The sequence below is a fragment of the Epargyreus clarus genome, unplaced genomic scaffold (genome assembly GCF_041222505.1).
Source record: "Epargyreus clarus isolate Ecla_fem2 unplaced genomic scaffold, WU_Ecla_fem_2.2 ptg000027l, whole genome shotgun sequence".
Classification (NCBI taxonomy): Eukaryota; Metazoa; Arthropoda; class Insecta; order Lepidoptera; family Hesperiidae; genus Epargyreus; species Epargyreus clarus.
The window spans coordinates 6,169,472-6,191,715 of record NW_027332234.1 but is presented as its reverse complement, the minus strand read 5'-3'; the positions used below and the strand labels follow the sequence as shown (position 1 = coordinate 6,191,715).

The 22,244-nt window shown below is 34.3% G+C and overlaps 1 protein-coding gene across 1 annotated transcript in view; it reads right to left on the bottom strand.

Moving 5' to 3' along the window:
• Positions 1 to 22,244, bottom strand: part of Pde11 (Phosphodiesterase 11) — a 189,072-nt gene that overhangs the window by 43,398 nt on the left and 123,430 nt on the right. The window contains exon 7 of the mRNA XM_073089035.1: positions 7,312 to 7,462. Within this exon, the coding sequence (XP_072945136.1) occupies positions 7,312 to 7,462 (151 nt within the window). The remainder of the gene's footprint in view (positions 1 to 7,311; positions 7,463 to 22,244) is intronic.

The window sequence follows — 22,244 nt, the reverse complement described above, 5'->3', positions numbered from 1 at the left end:
CAAACAGACAGACAAAAATTGTAAAAAATGTTATTTTGGTGTATGTACCGTATGTATATTCATATGCATGTAGTAAAAAGACGTTATTTCAATATTAAAAACAGACAATCCAATTTTATTTATATGTATAGATAGATAAACTCTTTCTTTTGGGATGGCGGGTATGCATATCGATTTCACAGGCTATTTGGCTAAGGCATCCAATAATCTGATTATAGATTGAAAGCACTAAACTAAACACTACATCAAGGCTAACCATATCTTCTAACAACATGAAATTACTAGGAATAGTTTAGTTTACGGTTCATAGTCGGATTAATTTAATCCAAGTGCAGTTGTGCAGCGCCTAATTAGCTATCATACACAAGCATTAGTATGCAAATTGTTCCCATCGTAGATTTAAATCGATAGATGAGCTCCGATACATTGTAACAACAACGTAATTTGTTAATGAGGTTAGCAAGCTCACTTTTATGAAAATGCTAAAGTTTAATGGAACTAAATACAGTGTAAAGTTTCATTATTGACTACAGCGTTACCTTCAAATAACAAAACAAACAGAAGATTAATTTTAAAATCTTTTTACACATATTTTTTCGTACATCTACTGGCCGAATTTAAAATAATTAAAGTACGCTCAATTTATTTTAGAGAAAAGAATCACCAATTCAGTCCCTTGAATAATTGTAACTCTGCCAACTATTGACAATGCAATACAGGGCTTACAGTTTTTTCTATTGAGCGGGATTTCTACCGATTTAAATCCTTGGTTTTCACAAACAAGTAACTCCCGAGCGCGTACCAACGTATGAATTGCCAATCGTGGCAAGGTCAGTATTTTGGAGTTTAGCCAGAGTGACGTGGATGTTCCGGATGGTATGGCATGCGGATTCGAGATAGATTGGATGAGATGAATTAATCTGATGGAAGAATAACCTTGGGCGTAACAAGCGACAATTGAAGCGAGACGAATATGGGAAAGCCAATTACTATGTGGCCACTCAATGGAGTTTTAGGCCATGGGCTGAATATAAATGAAATATTAGCTAACGGAATGTGTTAGATGGAGACAGCAAGCAATAAGGATTAGAAATTTTCTAGAAGAAATCGAATTACGAGGGCAACATCCAATTAATTCAAATAATTATTATAAATGAAAAAACTCAATCATTAACGTCATTTCATTCCTTTGTCTTTAAAAAGGAATTTATACATAGCTTTGTAACAGAGATAACAATTTAGTTTGCTAATTAACTGTTAAAAACATGTGCGAAAAACATAAAAACAAGAATAAAGCTTGTATGTCACATTTGAATTTAGGGTCATTGATGCTAATTACAAAAACTAGCTAAGTAAAAACCACAATTCAAGAAATAGAAAAATAACGATAATTATAATAAGAACAAAAACCCGACGGCATAAAAGTAAAACCTATGTCACGAACACAATTTAAACGAATCCAAAGACACCTGATATGTTAAAATCCGTCACGCTGTTTGGGCAGTACGGCGTGACAACGAATAAGACATACATACGAGTACTTACGCTCGAAAAACATTATTCTCCGCTGTCGGGTAATCGTTTAAAAAGTTTAAATCGTTTGAAGGTGGTAGAACCCTTTGTGGTTCGACTCCGGCGGCACCACCGCCACATCTATTTCTACCTAATAACAGCAGTGTTAGGCGCTGCTGTATTCCGTTTTGAAAGGTGTGGTAAGGGAGACAAACTTTTCCGAGGCGTTCCAGCTTAGTCCCCAGGGGTAGCGGCGCATCTGTGGCTGACCTCAGGTAGGAATATCTATTCGTATCTGAGGTTGGTAACAGATGTCCATGGGCGGCAGTAGCCACATACCATCACGTGCACTGCATGCTCGTCTGCTACTCCTATATTATATAAAAAAGTAATAATATCACATTATTAAAGGAGATCCATAATTTAATACGAGTACATTAATATGGAGGTTTATACGAAAGACTTAAGTTAATTCGGGGAATGTTCGAAGATGGATAGCGTACCATTTATTCAGCAGCGGCTTTGCGAATTATTCATGATCAAACATTGAATTAATAACAGATTAATGTCGGTTCTAGATCAAAATTTCAAAAAAAAATAAGAATAAGTATATGTCAAACCGAATAAATGGTAGAAAGATATTTCGTGAATAATAGTGACGTTAACATGTAAAAAAAAATTAGTTTAAATAATACCTTAAGCCTTTTTATTTTAAATACCTTTACGAATATTCTTTGAATCTTTATAAATTACATATATATTTTTATTTTTGAAATTTTTGTATAAATTCGTTTCGTTTACATGATCACTAAATTCGAAAATAATAATATCTCGGCAATAACTGGAGTAGGCTTACTGCATTGTAGTTTAAAAGGTATGGTAAAACAAGCTTATTCACATGAGGCGTTTCAGCTGAGTCTTTTTCAAAAGGTGATAGTTTTCCGATTGAACTCATCTTTAGTTTAAAATGATCAGGGATGCCGCAGCCACACAATAACTTCGATCGTGTAAATAAATTAACGTTTTTATTACATTAAATATGCACAATATTAACCAAACAAATGTTAGGATAATGTTTACGTACAGTAGGTAGATACCAATACCAAAATGAACGAAACAACACTAATGGCCCTGCCTAATAAGATACATTACTTCAGTTCGGACAAAGTCCACAGTAGATGTAGCGTTAAATGAGTCCGTTCATTCGGAGTGAGTCAGTGACCGACGTGAGTTGTTCAATGAACGCGATATTTCATTCCTCCAGAATAGACAACTCCCCATTCATCACGCCCCGAAATCTTAGGCTCATTAGACTTGTATGCGTAAATAATGTTTTGAGGTTGTTATTGTAAATAATGTTCTTTTTAAACGCCTAAAGTGGAACGTTAATGGTGTTTTGTTAATCTAGAAATTGCTTGTAAAGTGAGTATTTCACTCACTTTACAAGCAATTTCTAGAAAATGTTAGAAAAGATATCTAGATAGATAGCTATGCGTACTTGTGTATTTGAGCTCCTTCTTTCAGAGACACTGATAAAAAAAGCGTTCTAATTTAGGCCTCTGTGTTAGCATCGTAACTATGATCGACTTCAGGCAAGCATGGTATCACCTCATTTTAAGTGGCTAATGCTGCCTATGGACATCTGTACTCAACACCAGATAAGATTAGACATCTACCTCTAGTCATGGATACGTAGTTGCTCCTGAGGACTGAGTTAGACCGCCTCGGATAAGTATGCCTCCCTGACCACACCCTTCAAACCGGAATACAGGAATGGACTGTATGCTCGTACTACTTCAATTAAAACAAAAACAAATCCAATTTTCGTTTACAATAGGTACAACAAATACATCAATTCAACAAACAACTATGCATCACCGTCAAAATCAAATCACGCGCCCAATCAAAGCTATTAGTGATCGATGACCGATATCCGCTCAGAACATTTTTAATCCTTTTTTCAACGTCGCTTGTTAATTCCGAACTTTTCAAATTGATGGCCCATCCACACTTTAAAGCCAAAATGGATGCAAATTCTGATAAATAACGACGTGACGGACGGACGGACAGCCTTAATTGAACAAAAGATACTTCTTTTTGCTCTAACCCTATTACGATGGATGGACCAATGGTTAGGGTGCCTCTCCATGAAAATGTGCTAAGTTGTGTAACGTAACTATCGTTTAATTTTCACAGATCAGAATTACTGCATTGGTGCATGCAGTACCACACAAGATTCTAACATCTTCGTCGAGTAGGAGACACTTATTAACTAAGCTTTAAGATCTATTTAAATATTCTAAAGGTGGTAGAACTAGTATGGTTCGTCTAATATTGTACCACCGCCACACCTATTCCTTTATTGAATTACTTCTGCTTTTCGGTGACCATCGTCGTCCTTAAAAGAGGCAATGCATCTGTGATGGGCTTCATGTTCTACTTTGTAAAACTTCGCTATTGTGTAAATACTAGTAGGTAACTACTTCGCCGATGGTGGAAAGGCAACCTTATACTCTTTTGTGATCGTTTCATTCGATTTAGGTTCGTGTTTTTGTATTTGTTAGCGTGTTCCAACAGTGCGCGTACCAATTAAATGGGTTAAAACAACGAAATAAAAATCTCAACTGATGCGAAACAGCGTTTCGATTATAAGTTTGAAAAAAGTTTAATTGACCTTACAAAACTATATTTTATTCAATTTGAAGATTAATTAAATTGTTATAAGATGATGTGAGATATATGATGAGAGTAGAAATATTTCCAGCTATTTTGGAACTCGTGATACAATGGGTAAGGTCGCATTTTTACAAATCTGAATTGAAGTTATTGATAAGGATTTAAAAAATAAGTCAAAACAATAACAAGTACCAAAAACAATCTATCACCAAATTGTTTTTCCGCACCAACACAGCTTGCAATAAACGATTTATTTGAAGGTACGAATCAAATAAACGTCACCAAAGACATTGACCGATTGATTTATATTTCGAACGAGCCGCCTTTGTAATGTGACACAAATACTTAGGTGATATCGTTACAAAAGGCCAAGAGGAAAAATTCAATAAGCGTTGGGCAGCATAAACAAAACAACCGTTCCTTAAAATATAAATGACTTAAGCAACGGAGCTAAAATTCCCGTCTTTGTCATGTCATGTCATCATGGACATTTACTTTAATGAAGCTACAGCTCTACCGTACATCAGTTTGTTTCAGATCCCCTCCCAGTTTGTCAGAAAGGAACGAATGCCAAAATCAGAACTACTTTGGCTTCCTTCATCCCCTAAGCACTTCGCAAACGCGTAATGAAAAGTATATAATAATATAACCTCTTATAGTATTTTTTTATGCGAATATAATAGTACGAAGGAAAATGAAGTCAATAGGAATGAGATTTCTCTGAAATCAGGTAAATATAAAATATGGATTCAAATGTGTTTTTTTAAAAGTAAAGGCAAAGTAAAAAACATAATATGATAAAACTACAAATACAATTTACCTAAAATGGAAAAGCCAAAGTTATTTATACACAGTTTATACCCCAGAGCATTGTTATGCTAAATTAAAGAGTATACAGTATACATTTTACACATACTCGAAAGCGTTGCGGAACGCAATGCGACAGAATATTATCAATACAAACAAGGAAAAGATGCGGTCAGGCATGAACCTTGCGACACACATATTAAAGATATAAAATTTGACACTCATGCAAAGTAGCATAATACTGAACCCGCGGTCTTATGAAATGCGGTACGGAGTTTTTATAATAAAATAGATCGTAAAACTGAAAGCACAACCAGTCCTACATATACAGTATCCAGCTTACCATCTTTATATCTGAATGTTTTACGAACAGTGACTTTAAAATTGTAAGATGGTGGGGTTTGCATATTGTTTATAAAGCTAGTTCTTCGTAATATATGTAATATCGAATTAGATTGCAGTGTCATTAAGGAGTCCTAAAATAGAAGTAGAAAAGTGTTTTTACGACTTCAAGGTGTAAATCCAAGTGCTGTTACGGTAATTTTATAGCCGAGCATTAATATTAGAGTTATAGCTTTATGATACCATTCTATCACTCCCCTACGCGTCATAAATGGTTTGTGGAATGACATAGATCTGGTATACGTCGTGCCGCTGCCATTGCTTAATGGGTGTGTGTAAAAGTATATTATACTCCGTAATCTATATTATTTTCTATTTGATGTTTACACACTCGTCAACATCAGTATTCCCTTACATTAAGGACAGATTCTTATGAAAGCGGCGAAGAAAATAAATCTACAGAAAAGTTGTCAAACAGGAAAAGTTCTGATATTTTCACAAAACATGCAACGCTTTCACTAGGTTTACGTGAAAAAAAAATATTTTATTAGAAATATATTTTAACTCTTAATTAAAAGTTGTATTAGAAATAACAGAATAGTACGTAAAGTAATATAGGTAAAAGTTGTAGAGAAAGACCTGTGATATAAAATATATAAAAACTATACGGGACGGTTACTGTATAAAAAAAGGATTGTTGTAAGCATATGAACCTTAAAAAATATGAAAAAAATCGACAGCTCGTATGACTTTCAAGTTAAATACATACCTTTTCTTTTAATAGAACTTAAGATACATAGTTAAGAGTCTCAAAGTTTCAACTTCAAGAGCGCATTCAGGGCAAACTTCATTAATTGGAATTAAAAATTCAATTATTTCTCAAGACGGAAGATGAGGTCTTAATTAGAGGGGACACAAAGTTAAACTATGAACAAAGACATTAAACTACAAAGTATATACCTATCCGTAAATTTTGTGGTCTAATAAAATGTGGGTCGACTCCGGCGGCACCACCGCCACACCTATTTCTGCCTCATAAAAGCAACGTTAAGCGCTGCTGTGTTCTGGTTTGAAGGGTGTAGTAAGGGAAACATACTTTTCAGAGGCGTTCCAGCTTAGTCCTCAAGAGTAGCGGCGACTGTGACCGACCTCAGGTAGCAATATCTAATCCTATCTGGGGTTAATTACTGATGTTCATGGGCGGCAGTAGCCACTTACCATCAGGTGGACTGTATGATCGTCTGCTACTCTTATATAATAAAAAAAAACCTATGAAAATACCCTATAACCATAAATCGTCAAAGAGTTGGACAACCATCTTTTTTTTTTTATTATATTTTTTACAAATCCTTTTAAAGTACGCTATACGTTGTGTGTTTACCTTTGGAGAATGTTACCTCAGTCGATATCATACAAGAATGTAAGTACGTAACAGTAATCATGTATATCGATCTATCGTTGTCGTCGACTGTTCGTAAACTTTCAATAGAACCATCGATCATTCTCTCTTTGGGAACGCCACTTCGACTTCAAAAGTAAATTTCTGAACGCTTCGATTCAAATATTGAAAACACCGCACTAATGGTATATCGATATTCTTCTTTTATTTAAACTTTCACGCTTCCAGAGTTTTGAAATATTGATTTATGGAAAAATGGTAATGGTTGTAAGAATAATTACATGAACATTTTATATCTTACTTTATCTTCTAAGTGAGTTGATTGTTTAATGATAACAGTAAATTATTAGAGCGCATGGTTGGTATTTCGGCTATTTGTAATAGCACCACAGATAGCCCCTCAGACATAGAAATGGGAAAACTGCCGCTGGATCAACTTTGACTCAACTCTACTGATGTTATCACCACACTAAGAAAATGTGTTAACTATAGCATAATTAGTTTCTGTCGCAAACCGCAACAAAGGCTGTTTAGTAGTGGAATTATGTAGGTAATTAATAAAATAAACTTCATACCTTATACGCATCAGGTATATTGACAGGTTCGCCACTCTCAGCCACGTAGCCGACGATGCCGCTGCCCCAGGGTATCCGGATCTCCTCGAGCTGCTCCATCTGTTCCGGCGTCGACTTCGAGCATACGTCGAACAGCTTCGACACCAGGCATCTGTTGACAACAGAATAGATGAGATGTGAATAGATACAAGGTTGAATATGATTCAAAATAGCATAATGGAAACCGTCTTGTGATACATACGAGTATGTATCCAATCCCAGATAGGACAAGAATCCCGCCTGAGGTGGTTGAACATCATAAGTACACCTCCTTCTTCTTTTCCTTAATATTACACTAACTACACGGACATTTTTTTTATTTATTATTATTATTTTATTTCAGACAAAGTCCATTAAATGTTACTATATTCTTACGATCTATGTCAGTTAAACAAATTAAAAATACAAAAGAAATACAATTACATTTACCTACAATTACTATTCAGCCACATTACTATTCAGCAGAAACGTGTGGTTCTAAATGCTATCGAATTATGTATGAAGAAAACTGCATTTAATAGTTTAAATGTCCGTATTTCTCAAGAAGGCAAAGATAAAAATGCTGGTGACAAAACTGGGGATCGTGAAATATGTGACTTCTTACCCACTATTCGAACGCCCAAAGGGGTTGTATGTCATTAAATTCAGAGTTTTGTTCCGCTCGTAGCTCGCGGACAAAATTTATTGCATTCCGATTTTCTCAAGTGTATAATAATATGCAACCGTGTGATTCGCCACAGGTGTTTTTCAGAGAGATATATTTTTGTCGATTCTAGTTTAAAAAAGTATGGAATGGCCAGCCAATGAATGGCAGGTAATTGTTAGCGCGTATGAATATGTAAAATTGGAGAAACTATTCCCACCAATAAACTATCCTTCACAGCAAGCTTTTCACTAAAGTTATTTCAATGACGATGAAGATGTATTGATGACAACCTTAATTATATTATTATGTTTTACAACTATCATTTCACTCATATTCTTTTTTTGGACCTGCAGTCCACTTGATATAAAGTGATTACTGTCAGTCATGGACATTTGTGTTTAACTCTAGACAGATTTGAAATTAGTACTTGTATTCGTGACAAATGTTGTCTTATCCATTTTTCAAACTAAAAAGCAGCATTGCTATCAGTGTTGATATAGAGGGCAAAAGCATTCTAAAAGGACACATTTTAAAATAAGACATGTACCTAATATTGGCAAAAAGGCAAAAATGGACGAATGATTCGATCTCATTATAGGATAGTATCTATCGCATATTGTAAATCGGGAAATTTCCGCAGGCGGTTAGCAGGAACTCGATTATGCGCCTGTCGTGGGCTGTCTCGCTCGCTTGTCGCTCGTTCGCCGCGGACGTGCGGTAGAATTGGTTTTTAATTTATTCCTGCGGTTATTGTATATAGACGTAGAACAGACTATTATAGTGTAACGGTTATCTTATATATAAAATTCTCGTGTCACAATGTTAATTACCGTTACTCCTTCGAAACGGCTTTACTGATTTTCACCAGATCTTATATGCAAATTCAGTAGATCCGAGAATCGGCTACTTTCTATTTTTCATACCCCTAAGTGAGAAGGGTTATTCACCCTTAACATTTTTTTATTTATATGGCAACACAACGTTTGCCGGATTAGCTGGTAGTAATATATATTTTTGTAAAAAATAATTTCACATTTCGACATAACTCGTTTGATACCTTTGTTTTTACGCGTATAACGATCATAAAATTATCGATCATAAAATACTTAAAGAAGCAAAGTTTAGGATCACATGTGCCGGAAAGGGCATTGACTGGTTCCCCAGTGCATTCCTCTTGAGATCCTGGATCGTTTATATATGCGCAGTGCGGCCATCGAGCGGATTTAAATGCATAAAACTCTCTCGTAATCAGATCTCCAAAAATTCAAAACTTTTTCCCCGAAATCAATGTGGTAAATTCGCAGATTATTCGCGCATTAAGACACATCCCTTATAAGAATGGATTTGGAACACTTAATTTTTCGTAAATCTCATCACAGAGGCTGTCCTTATTACAAAGGTTTATGTAAGCACATTTTCATAGAGGTCAAATAGAAGGTCGATTGATAATATCGTGCGGTCATTCGGAAACGTATGGCTAATCCTTCTGAAGGCTGATTGCTATCAACAACAAAATCGTATAACCATATGACATATTTATAGGGAAGAAAATGCTTATTCAGAGGCGTACGCAAATATGAACCCTATAAATTAAAAAAATAAAGAAGATAAAAGTATTTTCTTATAACAGACTTGTAAAATCAGTAACCACTAAAGTATTTTTGCTCTATGTAAACTGTTAAGTCATCAAAAAAGTTTTATGTTTCAATAGGTTAATATAATATCTGTAATATTATATCCCCCGTGGAGAAACATGACAAAAAATATTTTCTCCTTTAACGTATGTAATGTTACTTCTAAGATTCCACTATATAAAGATGAAGAAGAGCCTAACAAACCTACAACTGACAACTCATTTGAAGATGGCATCCGTAAAAATATGCCACAATTCCTAGATGAAAAAGTTTGGTTCTTCATATTTACTGTAGCGTGAGCCACCAAAATTACCAAGTTTTAACACAAAGATTGTTACGGAATAATCAAATTAAAACGTTTTACGCTAGTAATTCGCTCATTAAAATAAAATGCCTGTTCACCACGGAAATTATAAACGCACAAGAATACATGGTGGAAATGTTATTAAATTTTCTACTTGAATAATATTAAAACATTTTGCACCGGTTTACTTAAATTCACAGCGACGTGGAAAACTTGTTCAACGTTAAATTTCCAGCTCGTAGGATGATAAAACTAGATGAAATGGTATTCGAGTTATCTGAAATGGTGGTCGCTATAAAATGATAGATAAATAATAAATGGCGAGCGATTCTTAACTTGGCGAACTGGGGGAATATTGGAATACTTCCATCTTCGGTCAGGGTCATGGCCAGAGGCGAATATTCACCCGACGCAGAAATCGCGTCCAAATATAATGATCCAGGGAAAAGTTTCGCGCAAAAGAAACTTTGACGTATTGAGATAGTTCGTAATCGCCATTCTAGTCACGTTCACAATCGCGAATGGCACTTATTGTGATGCTTATTTGAATCGGGATGAGAAAAACATTTCAGGGGGAGCCTTTCGGCATCGTCAGGTCAATGACATGAATTTGTCTTGAAATATTGTTTTGTTAGATTTGTTATTTTTATATAATCCATCAGCCGATAGTTGATTCTAAGATATTCCTTTTCGCCTTCCCAGGGATGGAAGTTGCCATAGTCATCACGGTTAGCTTTACGACGAAACCCACGAAGTCAATGACTTAACATTCTTCATTTTATCTCTCAATTGCCTTGTCGTTGCTTTTATCACGTAACTTACCATAGTTACACTGGAAAATGCTAAAAAGACTACCCTATTACCAATTTCATTGTTCATCAATCAATATTGATTTGTGTCAAACCGGCTGAGTAAACTGAGCCATTTGATAAATATTCTAAAGGTTTTAGCGGTTCGTAAATGAGCGTTCATTTTCCCCAATCCACTACATTGATCACTTTCATTATTCCGAGTATAATGCCCGGCTTTCCCACGAGGTAGCCGTAAATCGCCACAAATCTTGCAGTCTGCTGTCATCAGCCGTATCTCGTTAGTTTAAAACGATGGTTGGTAATATAAAATTCCTTACGTATCTAACTAACACATACTTAGTAGGTAATGATTATTGTTTTTCCTTTAATCTACGCGAATTAAATTTATAATGAATCTTTTAATAAACATAATAAACGTATGTATCAGGATTTCAGCAAATCCCAAACATATCGGCTCAACATTCGATTACAAAGAAAGTTTAATTAAAGTTAAAGTTAAAGAATATTTGGGTTATTCTGCTCTGAGGTAATGACACTCGTATACCACGATTTTCTGCTACATCAGCTCTGTTTCAGCTTCACACAACAGAACAACAAAAGACCAAGTTGATACACCACTCAAATTGGGTTTAAGTTTATGGTACTTCTAAGCGTAACATCTATACCTTCCTCGGGCTTTCCCGTCAATTTAGTTCTAGAGTCGACTTGGAATTACATCAATGGTTTCATATGGAAACAAACCAAAACGCTTTCCATTCGTTCACCGTTTGCATGAACGGTTCTTGACAGTGTCTAATCGAATAGACCGCTGTCCGACTCGGTGATTGTTTGAAATCGGTTTTCCAATTATATAAATAAAGCCTGCTTTGAAAGTGGTATTGTATTTCGTCACGACCATAGGCTGAAGTGAAATGAAACGGCTAGACCGATAAGAAAACATTCGTTAGAAGGCTTCATTGTTATTTTGAAATGTTCAGTGAAATGATTCAGGTCATTGTATTTGTTCAGATTTCGATTTTACGTAAATAATAAATTTCACAGTTACTTAAAATATCATTGCTAAAGTATGAATAGACTGCATAATATTAAGTTGTATCTAGCGCCTAAGGCTACCTGTAATCAATTCTAAATAGGGCAGGAGCCTTGTCTTAAGTCTTCAGTCTCACTTTTACTACTACTACTACTACTTAGAATCTTAAGCGGAACAACTTTCAAAATCATATCTATCTTCATTTGATAAAGAGTGTGCCCTTCGAATCAATGCAATACAGCGAAAGTATTGCTTTGTTTGTCATACTTAAACATTCAAAAACAGTTATAGGTACGTTTCCAATTCACCAAACTGAATATTGTTTTAGCATTTACTACACCAGAGCATGCGGTATGGTTCAGGGCAAACTATATCGACGTTTGGCTGACAATGACAAAGCTCCAATGTTTGGGGACATATTACAAAGCGTTCAGATGTCGATTCGATGAATAGTGTGGTCTCTACGGTCCAATAAATCGTGTTTAGATTTTGATTTGGATTGTAAGCACATACACATTTATCGGAAAGTATATCTCTTCATGTTGTTAATATACTTTAGCGTGGCCATGATATGATTTAACTTCTTTATAAAAAAAAAACCTTTTTACACGCTTTATATTAGCTTCACTTGTATGTTTGTCAGTGAGTAACTCCGTTTTGCAGTAGAAAGAGATCAACATACATCCTTATAATTAAGACGCTTTGTGGATGCTTAATGTGAACAGCAGTATAAATGAAACAATAAATAATTATTAAAGAAACTGAAGAAATCGCTTTTTTAAAAAGCCTTTTTAGACTAACATAAGACTTCAAGTAATTTGACACCACGCGGACTAGTTGATGGTATTACATATATCCCAAAATTAAACAAATGTGCCAGTCATGGGTTGTCTGGGGTAAAGTAAGTAACCAGCAGATTAAGTTTACAGTTAAGGCAAGCGATATTATAATAAACATAGATCTCCTCTCAATGTGAGAGGGTTTTATGCCATAGATATTTTGACATATATGTACATTTCATTACGATGTTTTCCTTCACCGTTAAAGAATAAGTTTCTAATACGTAATACGTACATACATTTAAAAAAAAACAATGAGGTGGATGGTTGACCTTTGAACCTCAGACCGATTGAGAGATCGAGTTTCAACCACTACGCTATCACTGCCTATTATTCACTTTTTTCATTCACATGAAGTATAGCTGTAGCTATTTCAAGTAGAATCCGCTGACATCATTCACATAACGTTAAACCACACAATATTAATACACGAGGCCTTCTTTCCGGCTCCGTTGTGTAAGCAGTATTATATGTTTCGTACGTATTATGATATAATAGTTAATCACATTAGATGAGTTGACATGTGTAGAGTAATACAATACTAGTTTGCGATACACGTTACTATGAAGTTTAAGTAATTTCATTTCTATTTTTATTGTAACGATCCTCATAATTTTGGAGGAATCGCCATAAAAGTCTGACGCGCAGAGGGTTACGAGTTCGATCCCCGGCCAGACAAATATGTAAATGATGAATTTAGATTAGTCTATGTGTAATTGTGTATGTCCCAGGCAAAGGGAATCCAAGTGTGAGGCTGTGAGCGTAAAAAGTACCTACTTATTTTATATTTTATTACAAAATATAAAATTCCTACTTATAACTATTCCTGGATCAAATTGCAGCTTTGTAGCAGCAATGTAGCATCGTAGCTTAGTTCAAATCATTTTGATTTCTGAAATAACCAGTCTTTTTAAGAACTGAGCAAGTCATCGATAACTTTTTATACTCGCAAATTAGGGCGGCGGCATAAAACCATGATTATACTCATAGTTATATAAAGGAGGAGGGGACGAGGCAACCCTCACTAATACTACACTACATCGTTAAGACACCCTCTTATCACTTGACTGGTTTGATCTAGCTCCCTAATTACTCGCTCGACAGGGGGTTGATTATTAGCTAATACTATGTTATTAAGTATAATGTTAATATCGCAAGGGGCAGTTACCCCCCTGAGAATTACCCGGGCACAGGACACCCTTGCGATATGGAATTATCATGAGATCCACGTAACCACTTTTAGAACAATGAACCTAACCTAACCAATTTTAGAAAAATGAATCTTTGGCATAGGAAGTTCCTCAAAAGTAGTTAATTATATTGACTAAGTGCGAACCCATAGACTTCCCACACCTTCACATACTAGATTTTTTAGGTATAGGATTCCTCATTATGTTATTCTACACCTTTTGTTAAAGCAGGTGACAATTAATCTCTAATATCCTAACACATGGGATTCGAATCTTCGAGATTCAGACTAAAATATATTTTGTTACAAATTCACGAAAAACAAGAATATTTGACATTACACAAGCAATTTTCATCTACAATATCAAAGAAAACCTAAACAAACTTTACCAAATTAAGACCACAACAACAGCTTTGTTTGATGTTCTATATTTAGCAACACGAAAATAGCATCGGTTGTAATTAAAGCCATAAGTGTTATTACAAAACTTTCGCTAAATTCGTACACGAAAATAAACTAAAGCGTAACATTATAGAATACAAAATGAAGGTATTCCTACGAAATTCATCCTAAGGACAAGATACTTGTACTGAAAATAGAATTTGCATATCATTACAAACAAAAAAATACATTTGTTATTTGAAAATTTGTTGTGATTTGTCCATGCTTATTTTCAAAACATATCAGTTATACCATCCCGTACGGACTAAGCTTTGAAACTTTTAATGCGATTTGGATGGGACTTTTGCATATAGACAATGAATTTTAATGAAAAATAATTTAATCTACGTTTTCAGCAGAAATTTTATTCAGTACTCATAATATAATACATTTATATATCAAACTTTTAAAAACATCGTTTTTGTATTCTTTTCAGAAAAAAATCCCATTCCCATGGGAGTGCATACGAATTATTTGTTGGCCAAGTTCGGGCGCTCGCTATATTGCAAAATATTTCACTTTGAATTTACCTTCACATACCGGAATGGTATGGTGACCAGTTGACCACAAAGCCATACATACGAGTCCTTAAAACTAAATATAATGTCGACATAAAATAATTTTAAATAAATAAATGTTTCATTCAGAACTTTTGTAACAACCATTGGCACAAAGTATCGCTACGTATTATACGTCGGTGCGGTACAGCAATAGTTTGTATTAAAACGATACAAACCCGCAACGGAGCCAAGGATGCGTCTAGTTTATCTGAGGTTACACTGAATCACTTAGTTACGTTGCTGATAATGAGGCTGCGGACGCACGCAAACTGTTTGCTGGTTCCTTACCGATAGCATGTGTCGGTTCGGTATCGATTGCCGACAGAGCTAAGTTTAAGGTATACTATATATACCTACTTAGTTTTGTTATTATTTATCAATTTATCCAAAGTTTCGCTTACGAAAAATCAAAGTTGAATAATTAGGTACTTCATATGAACAGTGTGAAATAACAGTTCTGTATTCGTATGTAAATCTTATCAATATCCGCGTTTTATTCCCTTTGGATTTATCACATCGTAAAAAAGTCACGACAGAGGATCCACAAATTTTGGAAATCAGAAACATTCATGAATTTACGAAGTTAAAAATCATATTTATCAATATTTTGCAACCAGCTCAGCCATCGTTAAGAACTGATGTATAATATTCATACATAATTCATTCACGGCAAAGCAAAATCTATTATAATGTTGTAATCAACATAGAATTATGTTTACCGTAAACCTCATCTCGCCGTGTCACGTGTTGGTATTGTTTCGCTTTAATTGTGTACACACGTGAATAAATTGTGGTCATTTGAAAACGTGTTGTTTAAATAATAAACATACGGGCTCGTATGCTTTGTATTTGTTACAAAGCGCTTCATGATAAATCCTAGTGTCAACACAATGTTTGCAACCATATGGTTAATCTTTTAACGCTCGGTTCTTGTATATGTATGTTTGCGTGTATTTCCACGGACTCCATTTATTATTATAAAAGACTTATGCATGTTTTACTATGACTCACTGTTAAAGAAATTATTAGTAGCAATTTTGATGCTTGCCGACTTTTAATCGTTTGCCTAGACATATGGCAAATGATACTGTTTTAAGGCAGCAATAGGTGACGAATCCCTGATTCAATAGTAAAGAGTTTAACCACCTTTAAATACAATTAATATACTCCCTTAACTAATATAACCAAACTTCTTACTTAGAGTCACCTTTCGAGTAACATAATACAATAATTAGTCGAAATAATAAACATCAGAACAACATTGACCTTAATACGAACCCTTGGAGGCCTTGATGTCCTTACCCGAGGTGCTTAGACATTATATTGCGTTACAGAGGCATTTTGGATATTGTTTTGTCTAACATTATCTTCTCACATTGTCTAAAATTATATTGAAGGTGATTAGGTGGTAGAACCGTTTGTGGTTCGACTCCGGCGGCACTATATCTATATCTGCGTCATAACAGCATTGTTAAACGTTGCTGTGTTCTGGTTTGAGAGTGTGATAAGGGAACATATTTTCCGAGGCGTTCCAGCTTACCGGCGTGTCAGCGGTCGACCTCAGGTAGGAATATCTAATCCTATCTTGCATTGATTACAGATGTCCGTGGGAGGCGTACATTAATTTTAAAATAATTATTTTAAAGCTCATATATTTCTTTTTAAACTATCTTATACAATAGGTTAATTTTGATAATAGCGGTAAAGATTTTATGTAAATTTCAAGACAATATAGAAATTACAGGGACTAAGAACTTGCCACCTTTTATAACACTACCAATAAAAAGCAGCTAAAAACAAATCAATCCTGACAATAATACAAACATTTGAATCCATATTCTCGCCTTCGCAAATATTCCTGGGAATAGCATCCGTTGGTGCTGAGATAAGGGGTTGTTAAGCTTAATTGTACTGTATGTAATTAAAATGGTAATAATCACAAGTACGGGAATGTGCGGGACGTTATTGTACATTTTCTTTTAAAATGGTAATGAACAATGTTTATATGTAAATCTGCAAATGGTGATGCAGTTTCGATGGTAATTCGGTAAGATAGTAGAGAACGAAATTGTTATGTAGAGGAGTGATTCATATAATCACTTATCTTACTTAAAATATTTTTATACGGATCGTCGAATTATAGAGAAATATTAATAATTGCAACTTTGATAATAGTACCGCTCTAACATGAATTCTGGCTTGAAATTGCGTCTTCTGCCTACACTGATCTGATCTGATCTACCTAATATGTGTTACAAGTATCCAAAATCTCAACTATACTATGTGCCATCGTTGGGATACTCTTTGAATTCTATTTTTAAACCCGACCTCCATTTTTATTCTATATGTATTTCACATACTAGCTGACCCGGCAAACCTTGTTTTGCTACATTAATAAAAAAAATGTTAAGGGTGAACAACCCTTACCACTTAGGGGTCTGCAAAATAGATAGTAGCCGATTCTCAGACCTACTGAATATGCATATAAAGTTTGGTGAAAATCGGTAAAGCCGTTTCGGAGGAGCACGGTAACTAACATTGTAACACAAGAATTTTATATATAAGATATTCTAAAGAACAATATCGCAAACAACTGCATTATGTCAGCAATATGACAGTAACATGTCTATCAATTCCACAGTCAATCTTCGACGGAGCGTTTTACAATGTGAAAAGTTTCTTACAAAACACAAATGCCAACAAGACCGTCGGATATTCGCTAGAGTTAAATGCAATATGCCTTTGCAATGAACATCCGGCCCCTTAGGCAACTCGATAAAAGTTTCAAAGCTCAGCAACAGCCTCCATTTGTTTGGAAAGCACAATTTTAATCCGAATTTCCCCCTTATTAGCTTTTATAAGACATTTAAAACTTCAGTCTACGATATTTACAAGCAATATCTAAATAAATAATTTAAGAGTTCTAAATGATAGTAGCCAAAAATGATAATTTGACAATAATCACAGAAATTATGAATATGAAAATATCATGTTCAAAAATAGTATATTTCTTCTAATAATAGTTAAAGCAATTTGCATTTTAGCGGCATGGTGCGCTCCCAATTTGTGCGGAGAAATTCGTGCATATGTTAGACACAATAAGAGTCATAAGTCAGAAATATAATTCAAGTCATTCCCAAACATATTTTCCACAAAATGTGATCTATATTTTTATACATTTCTTTATTACAGGAGTGTCGTTAACCGTAAGGACAAGTCGTGATCGTAAACATTGAATCATTAATTTTAGAGCAAAGTTGAAATTGTTTCAAACTTAACTTTCGTTTTTGACATCGTTTGACATTAAGAATAATATCCGCTGTTTGACGACAAAATTATATGAGTTAAAAGGATTCTTGTGTTAAGTATTTACCATTGGTATTTCAGCATAAATTATTTTAAAAGCTTTTTATTTTCCGTAGACGAGTCGTATAATAAAATACAGCTATTAAGATAATAACAAACTTAAAATTTTATATTATGTCTAAAATGTATATTAAACCACAGACAAGATAATCAAATAGACGACACGCTTTCCGGTGTTACATCAGTCAAATGAATCTTATATAAAGCCAGATCTACAAATATTATTAAGTTATTACCACTATACAAGTTCCCATCTTGGCCAATAAGCATGCTATCATCTCTGCCTCAAGATATCGCGCAACTTCAATGATTTATCTGATGTACCTAATACTAAAAATATGGCTTTAGGGTCTTAAAAGTTTTTCCATCTATTAAAAGGAAGATAATTTGCGGCGATGAGGTCTAGTAACTCCTGAAGGACATTTACATACATTACAACACCAATATCGAGATGGATTTGGATAAACGCCAACAATCAGTAAACGAAACAATAAGTTTACGAAACAAGAAATATTTGGCAGTGAAGCCTCAAATTACTGCGGAGATGTTATTATTGTTTATCATCAATAACTTTCAACTATGAACCGGCTGAAGCTAAAATATAAATTAACCTAACTTAATTGTTTACGACCATAAGAAAACATAATTGTAATGTACTACATAAGATCTCATTTACTGATATAATACCATAAATAAAGTATACATGTAACATCGGCAGTCTACTGATTTACTTGGCCACGTCTAAAGCCTTTGGCTATCCGAAAATATTTTAAAATATTCTTTTAACGTTCCAACAATTTTCGGAATCAAAAAACACTTTATAGTTTCCACGCTATTATGATAGTGCAGTGGAGTGTTACCAATGGCATAAACATTATCGAAACAACTTGGATAGACGCCAACGTCTAACTAAACTATTAAATTAAAATGTGTTCGTATAATTTTATTATTAATAACAAATAATTGACACACTATACTCATTTCTGCCATAGATTAGTAAAGATTACTCACTCCTAACAAGAAAAGTACCCAGTTTTTTTGAATTGAAATAGTTGCGTAAAAAAGTTTTGCCACGTCTCCGTGCTAAAATGTCCCTAAAATATTTGAAATAATTATTTATTTATTATGTAAATTACGCAGTATTAGTCATTTATTCGTAAATTTTCTTTAAAAATATTTTTATTTGTCAAGAATTCAAAAAAAGAACTTACTAATAAGCCGTTTGTGGCTTCATTCAATTTCAAGGCGGCGAAGTATCCTTACTAATCTATGATTTCTGCACATAATAGTTTCTGTGGAATGAATGGCATGGACCAAAACAGACATCTAAAATCATGATTACATCCGCCTGGCCGAGAGTCAAATGCGTAACACTTTGAAAATCAATTCGGTATACCACTGCGCTAAATAGATAGTCGCGACTGTCAGCTAATGTTCCATGCTTTTCTGGAATAGATACACTGGGTTCGAATCTCGGGAAATAAAAAAAAATGAATAATGAATTTAGATATATTCTGTGGATTTTGGCCTACTAATTTCAACTTTCTTGTATTCGTATTATCTATCAACAACTGAACACCCCGAACACTGAACCCCAACAGTGAATTTTAGTTCAGCTATGAGTACAAATTGATAATTTATAGTCATTTTAAAACATTCACAAATCACTTGAATACACCCGAATAGACTGAATAATGTAATCTGCACTAAATGGGATATAAAAAGAGCCATAACTTTTTACTCAGAGTCAATAGTTTGTTCATAGTTGCTTTCAACGTCTCGTTTCAAAGAATGAACTTTCAATACACTTACCGTTCAAAATATCTAAGTACATTAGATGCATCCGAGTGTAAGTGAAGATATTAACATGGAGCTACACATCCATGAGTCACTTGGATAACCGCCAGAATAAACATAGCTAACTCAATAGTTGATTATACGAATAATAAGCACAAGACGAACGAACCGCAGTACTATGTACTATAGCGCGGTAATTCTACGGGATATACTCGTGGTGGCATTGTCCGCTTACTGCGCCTTATCGTTTATGCATAGTATACAAAACATATTCATTTAGGATAGACAGGATAGATGGCGTTAGTAAAAATATTTCTGAATCACGCTACTGAGATTTTGTAGTAATTTTATTGATTACAATAAATTTATTATAATTTAAAATTTGAACAAAACATATTTTTACGAGTGGCTATCGGGGTCGTTAATTTCACTCACTCACAATTTACTAAATAATCATATCAAACTAGATAATTACAAATATATTTTTTCATTAACGCGTAAAAATTATATAGATTATTAGGAATACATTTTTTGTTTCCCATATTAAAATCCAGTACTTGAAACGCAATAAAATACACAGAATGACTCCGTTGGTACTTTTCAATGATTCCCCAAATTCAACATTTCAATACACGTATTTTCGCTTGAAATCCATAACGTTTGTGCATCCAAGTGTGAGGGAAGATATAAGTGAGACGACAGACCCCAAGTCACTTGGATAACCGCCAGATAACCGCACTAAACGGTTGAATATGTTTGCGAAATGGAGTGTTTGGTGACAGACAAATGGTTGTACTCAGAACATATACAGTCAATTATTAAATTAGAGAGTGTATTAATACTTAATTATGCACGCAATATATGATTATAAGAAAAGATTATCTCTATCTATTAAGAGCTCCAAATATATCCAGTACATTATGTAACAGTAAAATCTTCAAATGTAGTCGTTCGTATACTTCGTATTGTGTCTGTAAAGAGTTGATGCGAACACTTTCTTTATCAGGCTAAAATATATCTGTTCATATCCATAACTGACCAACTTATTGAAGTACAGAAATTCATCGCTTCTTAGAGCTTTTAGTAACACGAAAGAGTAGCTAATTAAATAAGTTCCATCAATAAAATAAATAAACGTGTCATATTTTATTTTATCTTAATCAACGACCACGGACTTGACTCTTAACTAATGTAGTTATATGCTTTAGTGATTAAACGTTCCATTTACGAACCGCCTGTGCCTTATACCTTCACTCTACTTACCACCGAACCATTAGTGCAGTCAAGTCCACTGCACACATTAGCTAATATCTCGTGATGTTTACCACCCTCCACCGCCTCGGAGAGTTAAATCCAATCATCGGTCTAGATTGGATAGTAACTTTAAAGTATTTTCACAAACTTTTATTTAACTTGCCTTGTTAGTTCATATGTTTTTTGTGGTCAAATCTTACGTAGTCGTTAAATTTTGTTGCAACTGATTATGTTGTAATTTTGCATACATATTTGGTTAAGATGACAATTCATGATTAGTTAAATGACCTTATTTTAAATTCAATATGGTGGATGCTCCCAGTTACCAAAACCAATTATTTGATATCCCTTGGGTATCAAATAAAAGGTTTTTTTGGGGTAATACCTAAAAACATGACATTATATACTATAATTTCGATGGGGCGCATTGACCGCTCGCCTTCCGGGAGACTGAAATATAATCCTAATGGAGCAATCTTATATACACTGAGTTTAATAAAATTCTAACAGATTATTATCTTAACATCGTCGAAAAGCAGAGTTTAAAGAGGATTAAAAATAGGTACTACCTAAAATATCTCATGTTACTTATTAGATCGTAAGGTAATGAATTTTGATATAGCGCTTAAAAAAATGAAAAAATACGGTGAGAGTTACCTAAGACCTAACTAAAGCACTTAGTTCCAATTTATGAACAATTTTGAGATCGTTATTTTGCCGGTGCCAATAGCGAACATACATTAAGTGGACTGATAATAATATATCTATTGGAATAGGAACATTGAATCAGTCCCAAAAATACACTTAGCGCGGTCGTTAGTTTTATATATTAGGTCTGGGCGGGACTAAGGAAAACAAATGTGTTAAGAGGGTCTGTCCATTTGATTGTGAGGGTTTCTTACTTTGTTAACGCAACAGTATCATCCCTCCTTGCTAAAACGTTTTTCTTTGCGATTTAACTCTATAATCCTTAACGTAACGTTCTCGGAGTAATCTCTGAAAGTAACAGTGTATTGAGAAAG